General features: G+C 42.0%; 1 protein-coding gene across 1 annotated transcript in view; it reads right to left on the reverse strand.

Moving 5' to 3' along the window:
- TENM2 (teneurin transmembrane protein 2) overlaps nucleotides 1–13,445 on the reverse strand; it is a 602,965-nt gene that overhangs the window by 174,086 nt on the left and 415,434 nt on the right. Inside the window, exon 7 of the mRNA XM_056502736.1 lies at nucleotides 971–1,205. Coding sequence (XP_056358711.1) covers nucleotides 971–1,205 — 235 coding nt within the window. The remainder of the gene's footprint in view (nucleotides 1–970; nucleotides 1,206–13,445) is intronic.

The raw sequence follows: 13,445 nt of genomic DNA on the forward strand, positions 1-13,445 counted from the left end.
ACTGAGGCCCATCTCCCAGCACACCGAGGCCCATCTCCCAGCACACCAGAGCCCATCTCCCAGCACACCAGAGCCCATCTCCCAGCACACCGAGGCCCATCTCCCAGCACACCAGAGCCCATCTCCCAGCACACCGAGGCCCATCTCCCAGCACACCAGAGCCCATCTCCCAGCACACCAGAGCCCATCTCCCAGCACACTGAGGCCCATCTCCCAGCACACCGAGGCCCATCTCCCAGCACACCAGAGCCCATCTCCCAGCACACCAGAGCCCATCTCCCAGCACACTGAGGCCCATCTCCCAGCACACCGAGGCCCATCTCCCAGCACACCGAGGCCCATCTCCCAGCACACCGAGGCCCATCTCCCAGCACACCGAGGCCCATCTCCCAGCACACTGAGGCCCATCTCCCAGCACACCAAGGCCCATCTCCCAGCACACAAGGCCCATCTCCCAGCACACCAGAGCCCATCTCCCAGCACACCAGAGCCCATCTCCCAGCACACCAAGGCCCATCTCCCAGCACACAGGGCCCATCTCCCAGCACACCAAAGCCCATCTCCCAGCACACCAGAGCCCATCTCCCAGCACACCAAGGCCCATCTCCCAGCACCCCCGGGCCCATCTCCCAGCACACCAAAGCCCATCTCCCAGCACACCGAGGCCCATCTCCCAGCACACCAGAGCCCATCTCCCAGCACACCAAAGGCCCATCTCCCAGCACACCAGAGCCCATCTCCCAGCACACCAGAGCCCATCTCCCAGCACACCAGAGCCCATCTCCCAGCACACTGAGGCCCATCTCCCAGCACACCGAGGCCCATCTCCCAGCACACCGAGGCCCATCTCCCAGCACACCGAGGCCCATCTCCCAGCACACTGAGGCCCATCTCCCAGCACACCAGGGGTTTCTCTGTGCCCCTTGGAGGAGCCCCGGTGGCACCCCGGGGTGTCCCTGGCAGCACCCACCTGGTCTCGAGGGGCACGTTGCTGTTGAGCACCCAGCTGTCCTGCAGCTGCACGGACTCTGGGGTGGTGGCCAGGTCGTTGGGCGCCGGCGCGGGCGCGTGGATCTGGTTGCGCCGGTTGGTCAGAGAGTTCCTGTTGAGGGAGTTGGCAGAGGAATGGTGATGGGACAGGGAATGGTTGTGAGGAGGAGGGAGGGGCGGCCTCAGCGTCGACTGGCTGTGGTGATTTGAAGGGCCTGGAATAGAAAAGAAGAACAAATCACAAATGTGTGTGGTCACACTGCTCTCCTCGGCATTTTCAAGGGGCCGCTGCCTGGGAAAAGAGACTGTGCCTCTTGGACCTGTGGGCACCAGAGAGTGGGCAAATCAGATCAGTGATTCCTTGAGATCAGCAACACAAACAGTGCTTCACTGTGCACGGCTGGCATGGTGACAAAATTTAAATTTAAAATACTTCTCAATGGATTGTCCCTAGAGAAACTCTCCTCGGTGGAGCAGCCAGGACAGCAGCCTAGCTTGACCATTTCCTCCATCTAGCAAGAGGAAATTTACTCCTCCTGTTTCTATCAGGGACTTTGAGCAGATGAACCTTAATGGATTAAAAATAGCTTTTGTGAATACGGTCTTTAGGCCCCTATGAAACATAATCAGAGAAATCAAATCTTCTTTCATTCACTGTATTTTACCAATCAGCTTCACATGAACATGATTTGTGCCAGCACAAGAAGATTAAACTCCAAAAATGAAAAGAGAGCAACAAGGCAGTGATGGTATCTTTCATGTTATTCCATGTGATCAGGATTTTGCCTGAATTTTTCTATTGAGTAATGCCACAAACACACAACAAGATCTGGAAATTATGCAGCTCTTTCAGTCTCTTTCATTGAAAAATGACAGATGATATTTTTCAGTGATAAAGAAGGATATAAACTTTTCTCATTCTTTGAGTACTGACATGCTTGCATTGATAATGAAAAATATTTTTTCTAATCATTGAGGCAAATGGATTAAAATAACAGCACATAAAAAGAAAATCTGATAAGCAGGTGTCATTCCAACATTGTCACTTTTCTAAACATAAATGCAGACTGGTAAATAAGTTCATGTGCAATTCCACACATTCCAATAATTTATGTCTAATAAAAACAGCAAAAGAGAATAAACAAAACAAACACTATTATGAACTGTATGCTTTAGACATTGTGTCAAATTGTTTTCTAGTGAACATTAATCAGTAATACTAGAGAAATGAGAATTCTAATGATGCATGTTTGTTTTTAGAAACCGAAGCAAATTCTATACTTAATGAATCAAATATTAAAAAGAAAACATCACAAAACATCATTTGCAGCAAGACTGATCTTTGTCATATGAAACAAAGAATTCTAGAAAAGCTGCTGAACTGAGTAACTACTGTAAATTAATTAAGACCAATATTTATAAAAAATCCAAAATAAGCAAAAAATATCAAGACACTAAACAGCACCCCAAACCCAAACCCAAACCCCAGAGCAGCAGGAGGATGTTTCACCAGCACGGAGCTCTGAGCTGCAGCAGCACTTAGGGACATGTTAGTGGTGAGCTGCCAGGGCTGGGTTCAGGCTCAGACTCGAGATCTCAGAAGGCTTTTCCAACCTGACTCCAGGGTTTTACACAACACCCCAGGGGCAGCTCTCTGCTGGCACTGCTCTGCAGACTGCCTGCCCAGGGAGAAGCAGTGAAAGTGCCTCTGAGAGGGAACAGCCCCTTTGGAGGGAGGCTGTTGATTTTCTTCAGCATTTCTGAGGGTTTGGGGAAGCACAGGCTGGGGAGGAACAGACCCAGGTTCACTGGGACTTACACAAGGGGAGTACAACTTCTCTTCTGAAAGAAACTTAAAGAAAGGAATGATAATAAATTCTGCATCCCCCACATGTTGCCTTAAATCTACAGAGCAGTTCTTTATCTTTCTTGAATGTCTGTTGCTTGAACGTGCACCCTGTGGGAATTCAACTGCTCTAAATACAGTCACCTTCCAGGAACACATCCCACATTTTAAGGCCATCATATGTGCAGCTCTCCTCACTATCCCTGGCTAGGTCTTATCTAAGCATAAAAGAGACTGTTTATTCAATAAAGTTTGATGTTTAAAACCCCCATTTGGACCTCCAAGAACATCCAATCTCTAATCTATACTAGGTCCTGTACCATTTCACAACAGCATGCAGACTAAGACACAGCAGGAAGAAAATGTGTTTGGACAATATCCACATGCACAGAAGCTTAAGTGAAATTATTCTCCTAGTCTGTGTTCTGACTTTAAACAAAGCATACTTGGATTTCAATAAGTGAATATTTATGAGTGATAAAATACAAATATGTGCTCTTGTGTTAATAGTTACTTCAAAATATTCCTGTGCTTCATGTTTTCTCAACTTACTTCAGATGCACCTTTTCCTTCTCAAGGATAAGTACAAAAAAGTCATACCCACATAAACAAAACAGTTTTGCTCTGAGAGCCACAGCAGCACCAGTTAAATAAAGACTCTGAATCTTATTACCACAATATCATGGAGGCTGTTCTTAAAAGTGAGCCAAGTACACATCAATAAGAATGAACAGCATTTCTGTAAGATGAAGGAAGCAGGAGCTGAAATCAAATTACCACAAATTATTTAATCTGCCTCAAGATTCAGTTCCCACACAGTAAATGTAAGATACTTTAAAAATGAGCTGTGCAGAGGTAACTGAACACATATTGCAGCTGCAAAAACTCTGAAATCTGGCACAGGACAAATGTGGCATTTAATATAGAAAAATAAATACTGATATTACCATCATATAGCTATTATATAGCTTCTATTAAAATGTATAAAAGCTTATATATGTAAAAAGTACTAACCAGGGAGTGTGCACACACTCATGTATATGAGAGATAAAAGCTTAATATGCTGCTTCTCCATAAACCTGTTCAAATGAATCAAAAGCAGGAGCTGAACACTGTTGAACTTGCCAGGGATATAAAATTGGATTCACATCTGAACATCTGAGCACTTCTTTATGAACATCTTTGCCTAAATTAAACTTCAGCAGTACCTGCAAATCTGCTGAGCTCTGAAGTTCAGAGGAATGAATCACTTGTCCCAAAAATAAAGGATCCGAAGGGATTGGCCCGATGGATCCCACGGCACGACATGCTCTGGCCCCCTGGAAATTGTCTTTGATTTGGAAGCTTAAACACAATGAGAGTCTTGATGGAGTACATCTGGCTTTTTACACTAGAAAATAGATTTTATTTTTGATACAGCAGTAGCCAGTATTGGTCTGGGGAGAATACTGAGGAAATGATGCCTTTTTAAATTTATTAGCTGAATTAGTCATTTCACCAGGATACACTATACAAGCTCAAATATTTAGGATTTAAGGAAACTGTCAAAATCATAGTGAAAATCAGAGACCTGGAAATCTGAAATACTGGTACTCTCCACAATTTTAAATAGTTTTTTAATTTCTCATTTAAATTCACAAACAGACAACATATCTAATTCCAATCAATTTTAGTACACATTGATTGTGCTGAGCATTTTCAAAAAATCACAGCCTGGTGTCCACATAATCAACATGTGATTCTTCAAGAGATCTTACTGTAGTTAAGAATATCAGCAGCACTCGTTTCAAATTAGAAGCTGAGTGAGGGTAAATTGTGTTGTAATTAAGTAATCTGAGAATACAAAGTCTGATCTGTGTAGCTTTGAAGCAATCATATGCTATCCAATTTACTTATTTGGGTTTAATCAGAACCCAAATACTAAAAAAGAAAAAAAAATATTTTGCTCAGTTCATTCTTTGATCTGGTGAAACACTTAAACAAAGCAGGCTGGCACAGAGCACATCCCTCAGGAGCAGTGCTGCTGTGGCACAGCCTGGCAGCCCCAGGGCTCAGAGAGAGCCCCTGGATCTCCCAGGGCTGCAGGTACACCAGCCCTTCCAGACATCACTGCCCAGCTTTTTTACAATTCAAATGGTGACTAAAATACAAGAGAAAATTCACATCTGCTTTGATGTGGTCAAATTGTTTCTCCTGGCTCTTTCCAGGCTTTGGTACACTCACTTAACTCATGCACTAAATCCAAGCAACACAATGATCCGAGGAGAACAAGTTGATCTCCCACTGCAGGGATGAAACACGAAGTGGAAAAGGCAGCATCCCTAATCTGAGCAAAGCAATTGCTTCCCTGCATCCCAGTTCTTTGTCAACACCACCTCAAAAAAGGAATGGAGATTGTATCATAGTTGTGCTGAATTATCCTCCCTGACATTATTAAATGCTAAAGAGACATTTACACCTCCTCATCATTCCTTTTCACTAAAGAACTAAAAGAAAAAACCCAAACATGTATTATTTTTCTGAAATGAATAATGACACAACTATTTCCTTATGCTTTAAACAATGCAAATACTGAACAAAAGAACCCCCAAAACCAAAGCTGATGAATTGAAAGAAAATAATTACAAAGCCCACAGACAACCCTTGTCAGCCAGCATTAGAAACCTCGTCTGCAGCACTCCTGGTTCTTTATTCAAATCCCTCTGCCACACTGTTTTCTCAAGGAAACCACATCATCTGCCATCACAATGAGTAACGGGTGTTTCACAGAACCACAGGGCCACCTTCCAAGCTAAATCCATCTTCCAAGGCAGCTCACATTACTCTGAGTCAGGGAGAGCAGAAAGCACTGGAATGCCCAGGGATGTGACAGTGCCACAGGAGCTGCTGTCTCCAGCCCCAGCCTTGGCAGGGTAGGACCAGGGCTCCTGCCCAGCAGCACGGACTGGGCTTTGTGCTGGCTCTGCTTCACTTCTCCTGTTTGCTTGCTTTATTCTCTACATTATTTTGTGCAAGGCTGTAGCTAAATGGCATCTCAATGTTCTGAAAATGTTTTCAACGTGCTGTAGAGGAAAAAGTTATCTCACTCCTAACCATGGATACCATTACCTCTCTGTCTTGCTGTTTTAAACCCAAGACATTTGCCAGGTGCTCTTTCTTTTGTCTGCATGTTTTTTACACTCTTTGAGGCAAGAATAGGTTGAATGACTGGCTGTCATCCCAGACTGTACATTTCAAACTGAAAATTCAGTAAATATGTGATATGAAACAGTAAGTCACTTATCAGTGTCTGCCAGTGCATTGCAGCCATGTCCCCAACACAATATTACAGTAGAAAATTAAATGTTGCTCTAACAAAAAAATAGACAAAAACAACAACAAAAACCAAAACCAAACCAAACAAAAATAAAAAAACAAAGTAAAAATACCCCATTGCTTGCCTACAATATCCAGTGTGCACAGTCATACAAGCAAAAGCAAAACTAGACCCTTCACCAGGAGTCAAACCGAAGGGATTACAGTCATATAACCACTTCTCTCAAGTGAGGGTCACCCACAAAAAGGTTAAAACTCACTGCCCTACAAAACAGTATTATCTGAGACACCAGGACTGATTATATTTGTTGAAATACATCACTTAAATATTCATTATCCCACTGCATGAGGTACACGGGCTGCATGAAATAATGTCTGGTCAATGGCAAATCACATCCCTTCAATAATAATGCTTTATGCAGACTCAGTGTCCTGTGGTACTTTATATATGTAATCTAGGAGTATGTTACCTATTTAGGAAAAGGTAGGCACACTATTGCAAATTTTGCCTATTGTAAAAATGAGTCACAGAGAAGTTGGAGTTTTCTTGTTTCTAACTGAAAAACAATCATCTCACATATTTTTCAACCTATCTTTTAATTTAGGTTCCCAATATTGATATAAATATAAAATGTATTTCAGAGAGTTTAAGGATGTATTTATCTTCTTCAGCTCAGGTACATGAGCATTATTCACACTATTGTTTGAAGAAGGCAATGATGGAAGAAGAATTAAAAAGAAAAGCAGGCATTTATATTTCTAAGCAATGAAGTTCATTATTACTGTCATCATTACCATGGAACATTTTAGTGCAGAAAGGTAAATGTTCTCTAGACTTGGCTCTGCAGAATGGGAAAGAGCTGGACCCTGTCTAGAGACTCAGACAAATTCTTGACTGAGCTCACACAATTTGAAGCACTGGGAATCACACCAAAGTGAAAATGAAGATTTTTCTGAACAAAAGACAGAAAATTCTAAACATAAATATTTAGGCCAGCAGTGGAACCTGGTGACATTTTCCTGATAGGATTATGACCTGAAAACTGCTGCTCCTCTGGCTGGTCTACGGGGGACACTGAAAATTGCCATGGTGATATAAGAATGACTGTGCCATAATTTCCAATTCACTGTGAGTCTCAAGTCAGGTGCAACAGAAAGTCATCCCTGAAGCTGTTACAGCAGCACTCAGGATCTTGCATCACCCAGTGAGCTGGAACACATTTGGTTTCCAAGGGGCAAAAGAAATGCCAGCCATGGGTGGTTTAATGCAATGCACTGCCTTGATTATTTCAGAAGCGCCACAGAACTTATTGCATGTTGTCCAAAACACTCTTTTTTACCTTAAACTCAACCTCCTAAAAAAAATTATACCAGAAAGAGCCTCTCAAAATAAATTTCCAAAGTAATTATGTCAGAAAGAAGATCTAATAGGAAACGGAGCTTTTTAATAAATCAGCCTTCCAGGTGCTGCAGATCTTAAGAGAAGGAATGGTCCATCAGCAGACTAATGATGTGGAATCTTTTTGTTGTTTGAGGAGTCAGTAAGGTCAAGTTGCACCACTGAGAAGTTTGGCAGCTGAACTACAAATGAAACTAAATATATTGAACAAGGCTTTCAGCATCACGTAATTTCTCTGTTTCTGAGGCAGTATTATCATCTCTTCCCAGCAGCACTAACTTTTTTCAACTTCTGAATTTTTTTTTATTCCATCTCAAACTACTGCCTTAGGACAACTCACCATAATGCACAGTGCACACCAATCTAGATTTTTTTTTTCAGTTCAACAGCAGCATCAACAAAAATATAATATTTTTCTTGTCTAAGAGGAAAAATAAATAATTCTATCTTACTACAATGTTCTTCAATGGATTTCCAGGGTTTGACCATTTTTTTCCAAAAATACTTACAATCTAACCCCTTTGGCCCCCAAAAAGCATGAAAATAATAATTAAAAACAGTTTTACTTTTAGGTTGAACCAAATGATGGAAATAAACACTGATATATAAGCATCATTAACATGAAGGCTCACTGACATATACCAGCAAATACAAGGTTCCTGGAGGAGCTACCTGGGAGAATTCAATTTCATAGCTCCTGGGAAGCCAGTTATTTACTATCTGGACCATCTGTTTCCCAACATGTACAACAGGTAAAAATAATTTGTGTGGAATATATGGAAAAAGAAACAGGAATGTTGTATAATTCTAGAGTAAAAAAAAGCAAATATAATGCAATGTACATGTTGCACTGCATCAGGCTTTTCAATGGGTTATTTCTCTTTTTAAAAGCAGGCATGATACAAGGAAGTACAAGACAGAAACAAGGATTTGTCTGCCTCCAGGGTACTGCAAGCTGCAATACTACATGACTGGCATTTCTTTCACAGGCAGTGAGATTTCATTTGAATTCTTTATTGGTTGTTATTGTACTAAAAAAGGAACATTCAGACAAGAAGTCCTGCTCAAGTTTCCTGACTTTTCAAGGTACCAGAGATGTTACCTTCACCTACTACAAGTAAAAGATTCTGTTACTCAGATGAAACCATGGATTACTGAATAAAATACAGATTATTGTAAAGTGCTGTTGGAAAGCCCTCACACAGTTTATCACTCAGCACATGAGCCAACGTTAACCCAGCAAATCTTAAAGAATTCTTTAAATAAAGTTTTTTGTGTGTGAAGGGCAAAGAAAAAAAAACAAAAAACAAGCAACTAAAAACCAGCTGCAACCCCACAGTCACACATGGTAAAACAGAAAAATGAATGCAAGATGATTTCAGCTGTGAGAATGGTGGGCTTCTCTCACTGGGAGCTTCTCAAAGCACAATGATGTGAGTCTCTGCAGGGGCTGATCCCAGGCCCCACCACCCCAGCCTCAGCCCCAGGGATGCTCTCAGGCACTCCCAGGGATGCAGGGCTCAGGGCAGGGCAGGAGCCCAGCCCAGCTGGGGAAGGTCAGTGATGGATTGGGAGCTGCTGGAGTGCTGCCTCAGAACAGCTCCATCCCAAACAGCCCTGCCTGCAGCTGGCTCCCAGTCTGCTTGGAGACCAGAAAATTAACTGAGAGCAGCAGCAGCGTGATGAGGCACCCACAGAGCTTGTGCTGGCCAGCAATCCTCTCAGCAGCACTGCAGCAAACACTTCACTGCCACTGCATTCACCATGGAAAAATCTCCTGCAGGCTAGGAACTCACTCTGTGGCACAGCAGAAAGGAAACAGCCCACTGAAAACTTAGGCTAGGTGGAAAAGATCGAGTGTTGCCTTCTCTAAATAGCACTACTGACATCTTGCAAAGACTTAATCCTTACCAAGACATTAAACCTCCATGCAGTTCTCTATTACAGGAGCATGAAGAGACTCAGAACAAGGCAATGTTTCTTAAATTTCCATTTAATTTTTAAATTAAATACACCTGTCTAATCACTTGCAATTAGTGAAACAGGCAGCACCATCACTGCTCATCCCCTGGGGCTGTGCTGCCTGCCTGCCGCCCTCTGCCCAGCTCCCCCAGCACACCACAGTGCAGCCCTGCTCTTCCCTCTCCAGCATGGGGAAGGCAGTGGAATTCCCAGCCTGCAGAGGCTGTGTAACCATCCTGGCAGGCACCAAACACTGGAGTGTTCCCACATTACCAGAGCTAACAGAAGGCAGGGAACTGAAATGCCTTTCAGCAATGCTGCTTGTTGCCAGTGCCAAGGGGAGAGGGAGCAGCACAGCCCTACCCATCACCTGCACTGAATTTCTGAAAGCACAGCCTCACCCCAGCTACCCACACAGCACCAGCTTTTCAGGCCTGCTTTATCTCAAGGCCATGGTTTTATTTTTCTGAGCAATGCAAAGTAAAAGCCACAGAAATACAGTATTAATTGAGAAAGGAGGGAACAGGTTCCATTTCCTCCTTAAGGTATAAAAAAACAGCTATCATAATTGCATTATATACTGCTTCTTCCTTCAGAATGTCTGAGGCTGCTACAGAACTAAGTGGTGTTTAACACTGTGAAAAGAAAGTGAAAACAAAAAACCTCCCAAGTGCTGTGCTGTATTGAGGATCATGACAGTGGCATCACTAAAGAAGAATTTAAAATTGGGAAAAGAGGATGACCACAATATTTTATCCAACTGAAGGTATAGGAGACTAGAGAGTAGTTAAATATCAAGATTACAATTTGGGTAAAACCTCTGCAAAAATTGTTAGGAGCTTTTTCTAATCAGAACCTGTGCCTGAAATCTCTGCTTTACCTAAGTGTGGATTGCTGGTGTCCCTTGGACAGAAAAGGTTCAGGGCAGGTAAAGCCATAATAGGATGGATGAATTTCAGCAAAACAACAGACCACACAAGGAAGAAAAGGTTTTGACACTGAAGTTGGCTTGTGAAATCATGGCAGAGGACAGAAAATGAGCATTCTGCAATCAGTCAGATAATTAGACTTCTTTGAGACATGGGGCAAGGAAAGAGTCAGAAGAAGAGAAGGAAAAAAGACATTAAATAAATGTGTCCTGAGAGCTCTTACAGAAGCTTCTTCCACAGAGAAATGAAGCTTTTGACAATCATGTGTGACACATCTGTGGGTCAAATTCAAATCAGTAAGGAATTATCAGCAGATGAGAGCAGAGGCTCATTGACACCCTGGTCTGTACCATACAATGCTTGGGCAGAGTAAATTTGGATCAGATTTAGTCTGATACACCTGGACCAAGAGTCTGGAGCAGTCTCAGGGACCCATTGTTGTTTCCACCTCTCATGAGCCCACTAAAAAGAACAAGCCCATTTGCATTGATTTGTTAACACTCCTAATACAGCAGATATTGAATTGCAATTTTATATTTGAAAAATCCATTAAGATTATTCTAATTTGATATCACAACTAGGATACAGAATGACAGCATACAATCTTCCTATTTCTAAATTAATATGCAAGAAAAATCTGTGTTAAGTCTTCATGGGCCTTCTATGAACCACATTGTCAGAGGAACATTCAGGAATAGATCTGTTCTCATGCTTAAGAAATTCCAAAGCAAAGAGGACTTTTTTCTCCCTAACATGTGTAGTGTTAAAAGTGATTTTTTTTTTTTTTTGTTATATTCTTACCAGGAAATTACAGATATCTATAGTTTTAGGTAGTGGTATACTTACTAGGTGCTCATACTTATCATTGAATGAACAAAAATCAAATTATTTCAAAAAATTAAGTTATCTGATTAAATTATTGCTCTTGGGTAGCTGTGAGTCTCCACACCAGCAACAGTTACCTTACAAATTAAAAAAAAAAAATAAAATATCCATTAATTTTTAGTAATTTTTTTTGTGTGTGGTTATGTGTGAAAGACTTTAATTTACACTCATTTATCAACTCAGACAACTTCACTAATGGGGGAATTTATTCTGATAACAAAAATCAGACTGCACTTTCAGAAGGTTATCAGAAGGTGGGCACATGTACATGGTATCTGGATCAGGAATAAGCATAATTTTTTAACACATTTCTTAAAAATTAGGGTTTTCTTATACATAAAGGAATATGATGCCCATATAGAAAAGATTTTATTTCAAATGAATGTGTCTGAAAGAAATATTGTCAAGCATGGGAAGGCAGAGGAGACATTAAACTGGACAGTTAATCATCGTAGAGAAAGGGACCTTAAACCAAATAATGTTGTACTCTGGCAATGTTGACTGGAGGTTTTATATCTCAAAAGTGATTGCAGTCAATGTCCATACACAGAAATGATCAATACCAACAACCAGAATGTAACAACAGTGATAACACTTGGTGTTCTCTACAGAATCTCTGCTGTGTGTTCTTTCATGTGCTTCACAAATAAAGCCCAGTAAGGCAAGGACATTATCTGAATTCCATGTGACAAACTGAAACAGAGAGCAGAGAACTCATTTGGAATTGTGTGACCCAACCCTGATCCACCAGTTTCACCCAGGTCTTCTTCTTCCATATTTGACACTTTTCTCCAGCCACAACAAACTTAAAAAAATGTGAAAATTAATTCCAGTGGGTGCTGACAGAAAGTGTCCCATGTTTAACTATTGTTTCAAACAGGTTTGATTTGGGTGATTGTTTTTTTAAAAGCAGACTATTTCAATAACATCTCTCAGTAAGCAGAAACAAATCAGGAAACTTATACACTGGATGAAGATCCAGAAATGCAGGATTGTTCTGTCAGACCTGTTCCAGCTGTTAAAAAACAACGTCACACAGCCAATCAGAGATTTTTCCAATGATAAATAACACAAGTCCTACCCATTGGGGTGGTTTGGATTTTTAAGCTAATGTCCAATTAATATATTTTTAGAGAAATACAAGAGCAAAAACTACCCTCTACAGGGCATGCAAGCCAGTCATCCTTAAAGCTTGAAGACTGACCTATGCAGAATTTCTGCATCATAAAGTAGTCTGGAATAGAACCCAAACTGCACATTAGTGTAGGATGCTGACAGGCATCTTGATCTGGTTTCACTATTTCAATTTAGCTGCAATATTGTTTGATACTGCTCAGGGAAATATGACAAGCTGTGCCACGAATGGAAGGGAAGAGAACCAAGTCTCTGTTGCTATACATTATGTTTTTATTAACTGAGACTCCACAAAACTCTAAATTTATGAAATACTGAAGAAAAATTATTAAATTATTCATCAGTGATAAGACAATTAAGAAGCAAACTAAGGAGCAAGTGGAAGCTTGGTCCTGAGGGAGAACAGCTGGTCTTCTCATTAAAACTCTGTTTTGGCAGCAAAATACCCTCTGAACAGAGGGAACCTGCTGCTAAAGCAGCCTCAGAGTCAAATTTAGGAGCAAGTGACAAAGACAGGCTGATGTGAAGAGCAAGGAGGTGCACTCTGGGTAGCTAGCCACACTCTGGCTGGTGCAAGCCACACTCCCCCTGCTCCTGGCAAAGAGGTGAAGTGACTGCATTGTACTTTGGAGCCACAACATGACATGGAAGCTGCCTCAGTCACTTTGTGCTGATGCACCAGACTACACAGAAATTAACTTAGAACTCAAGGGAAGATGTTATTTGTACCAAATCAGCCAAGAGCTGAGCACAGAGCCCAGTGGTGAGGATGGTGTCGGGTCATTGAGCCACCCCCTGCTCCTGCCTCAGACCCCCTGTTCCTCACACTCAAACTGCAGAGCCCAAAGGGCTCTGGATCAGCACACCCTGGGAAGTTCCCCCAGCAGGAGCAGCTCCAGTGCAGGATGTGCTGAACGTGGCACTGCCCATCGGCACACAGGGCAACAACCACCCGTGGGCAGCAAGGGATATTCCACCCCTGGGG

The sequence above is a fragment of the Oenanthe melanoleuca genome, chromosome 13 (assembly GCF_029582105.1).
Source record: "Oenanthe melanoleuca isolate GR-GAL-2019-014 chromosome 13, OMel1.0, whole genome shotgun sequence".
In the NCBI taxonomy this organism is placed as follows: domain Eukaryota; kingdom Metazoa; phylum Chordata; class Aves; order Passeriformes; family Muscicapidae; genus Oenanthe; species Oenanthe melanoleuca.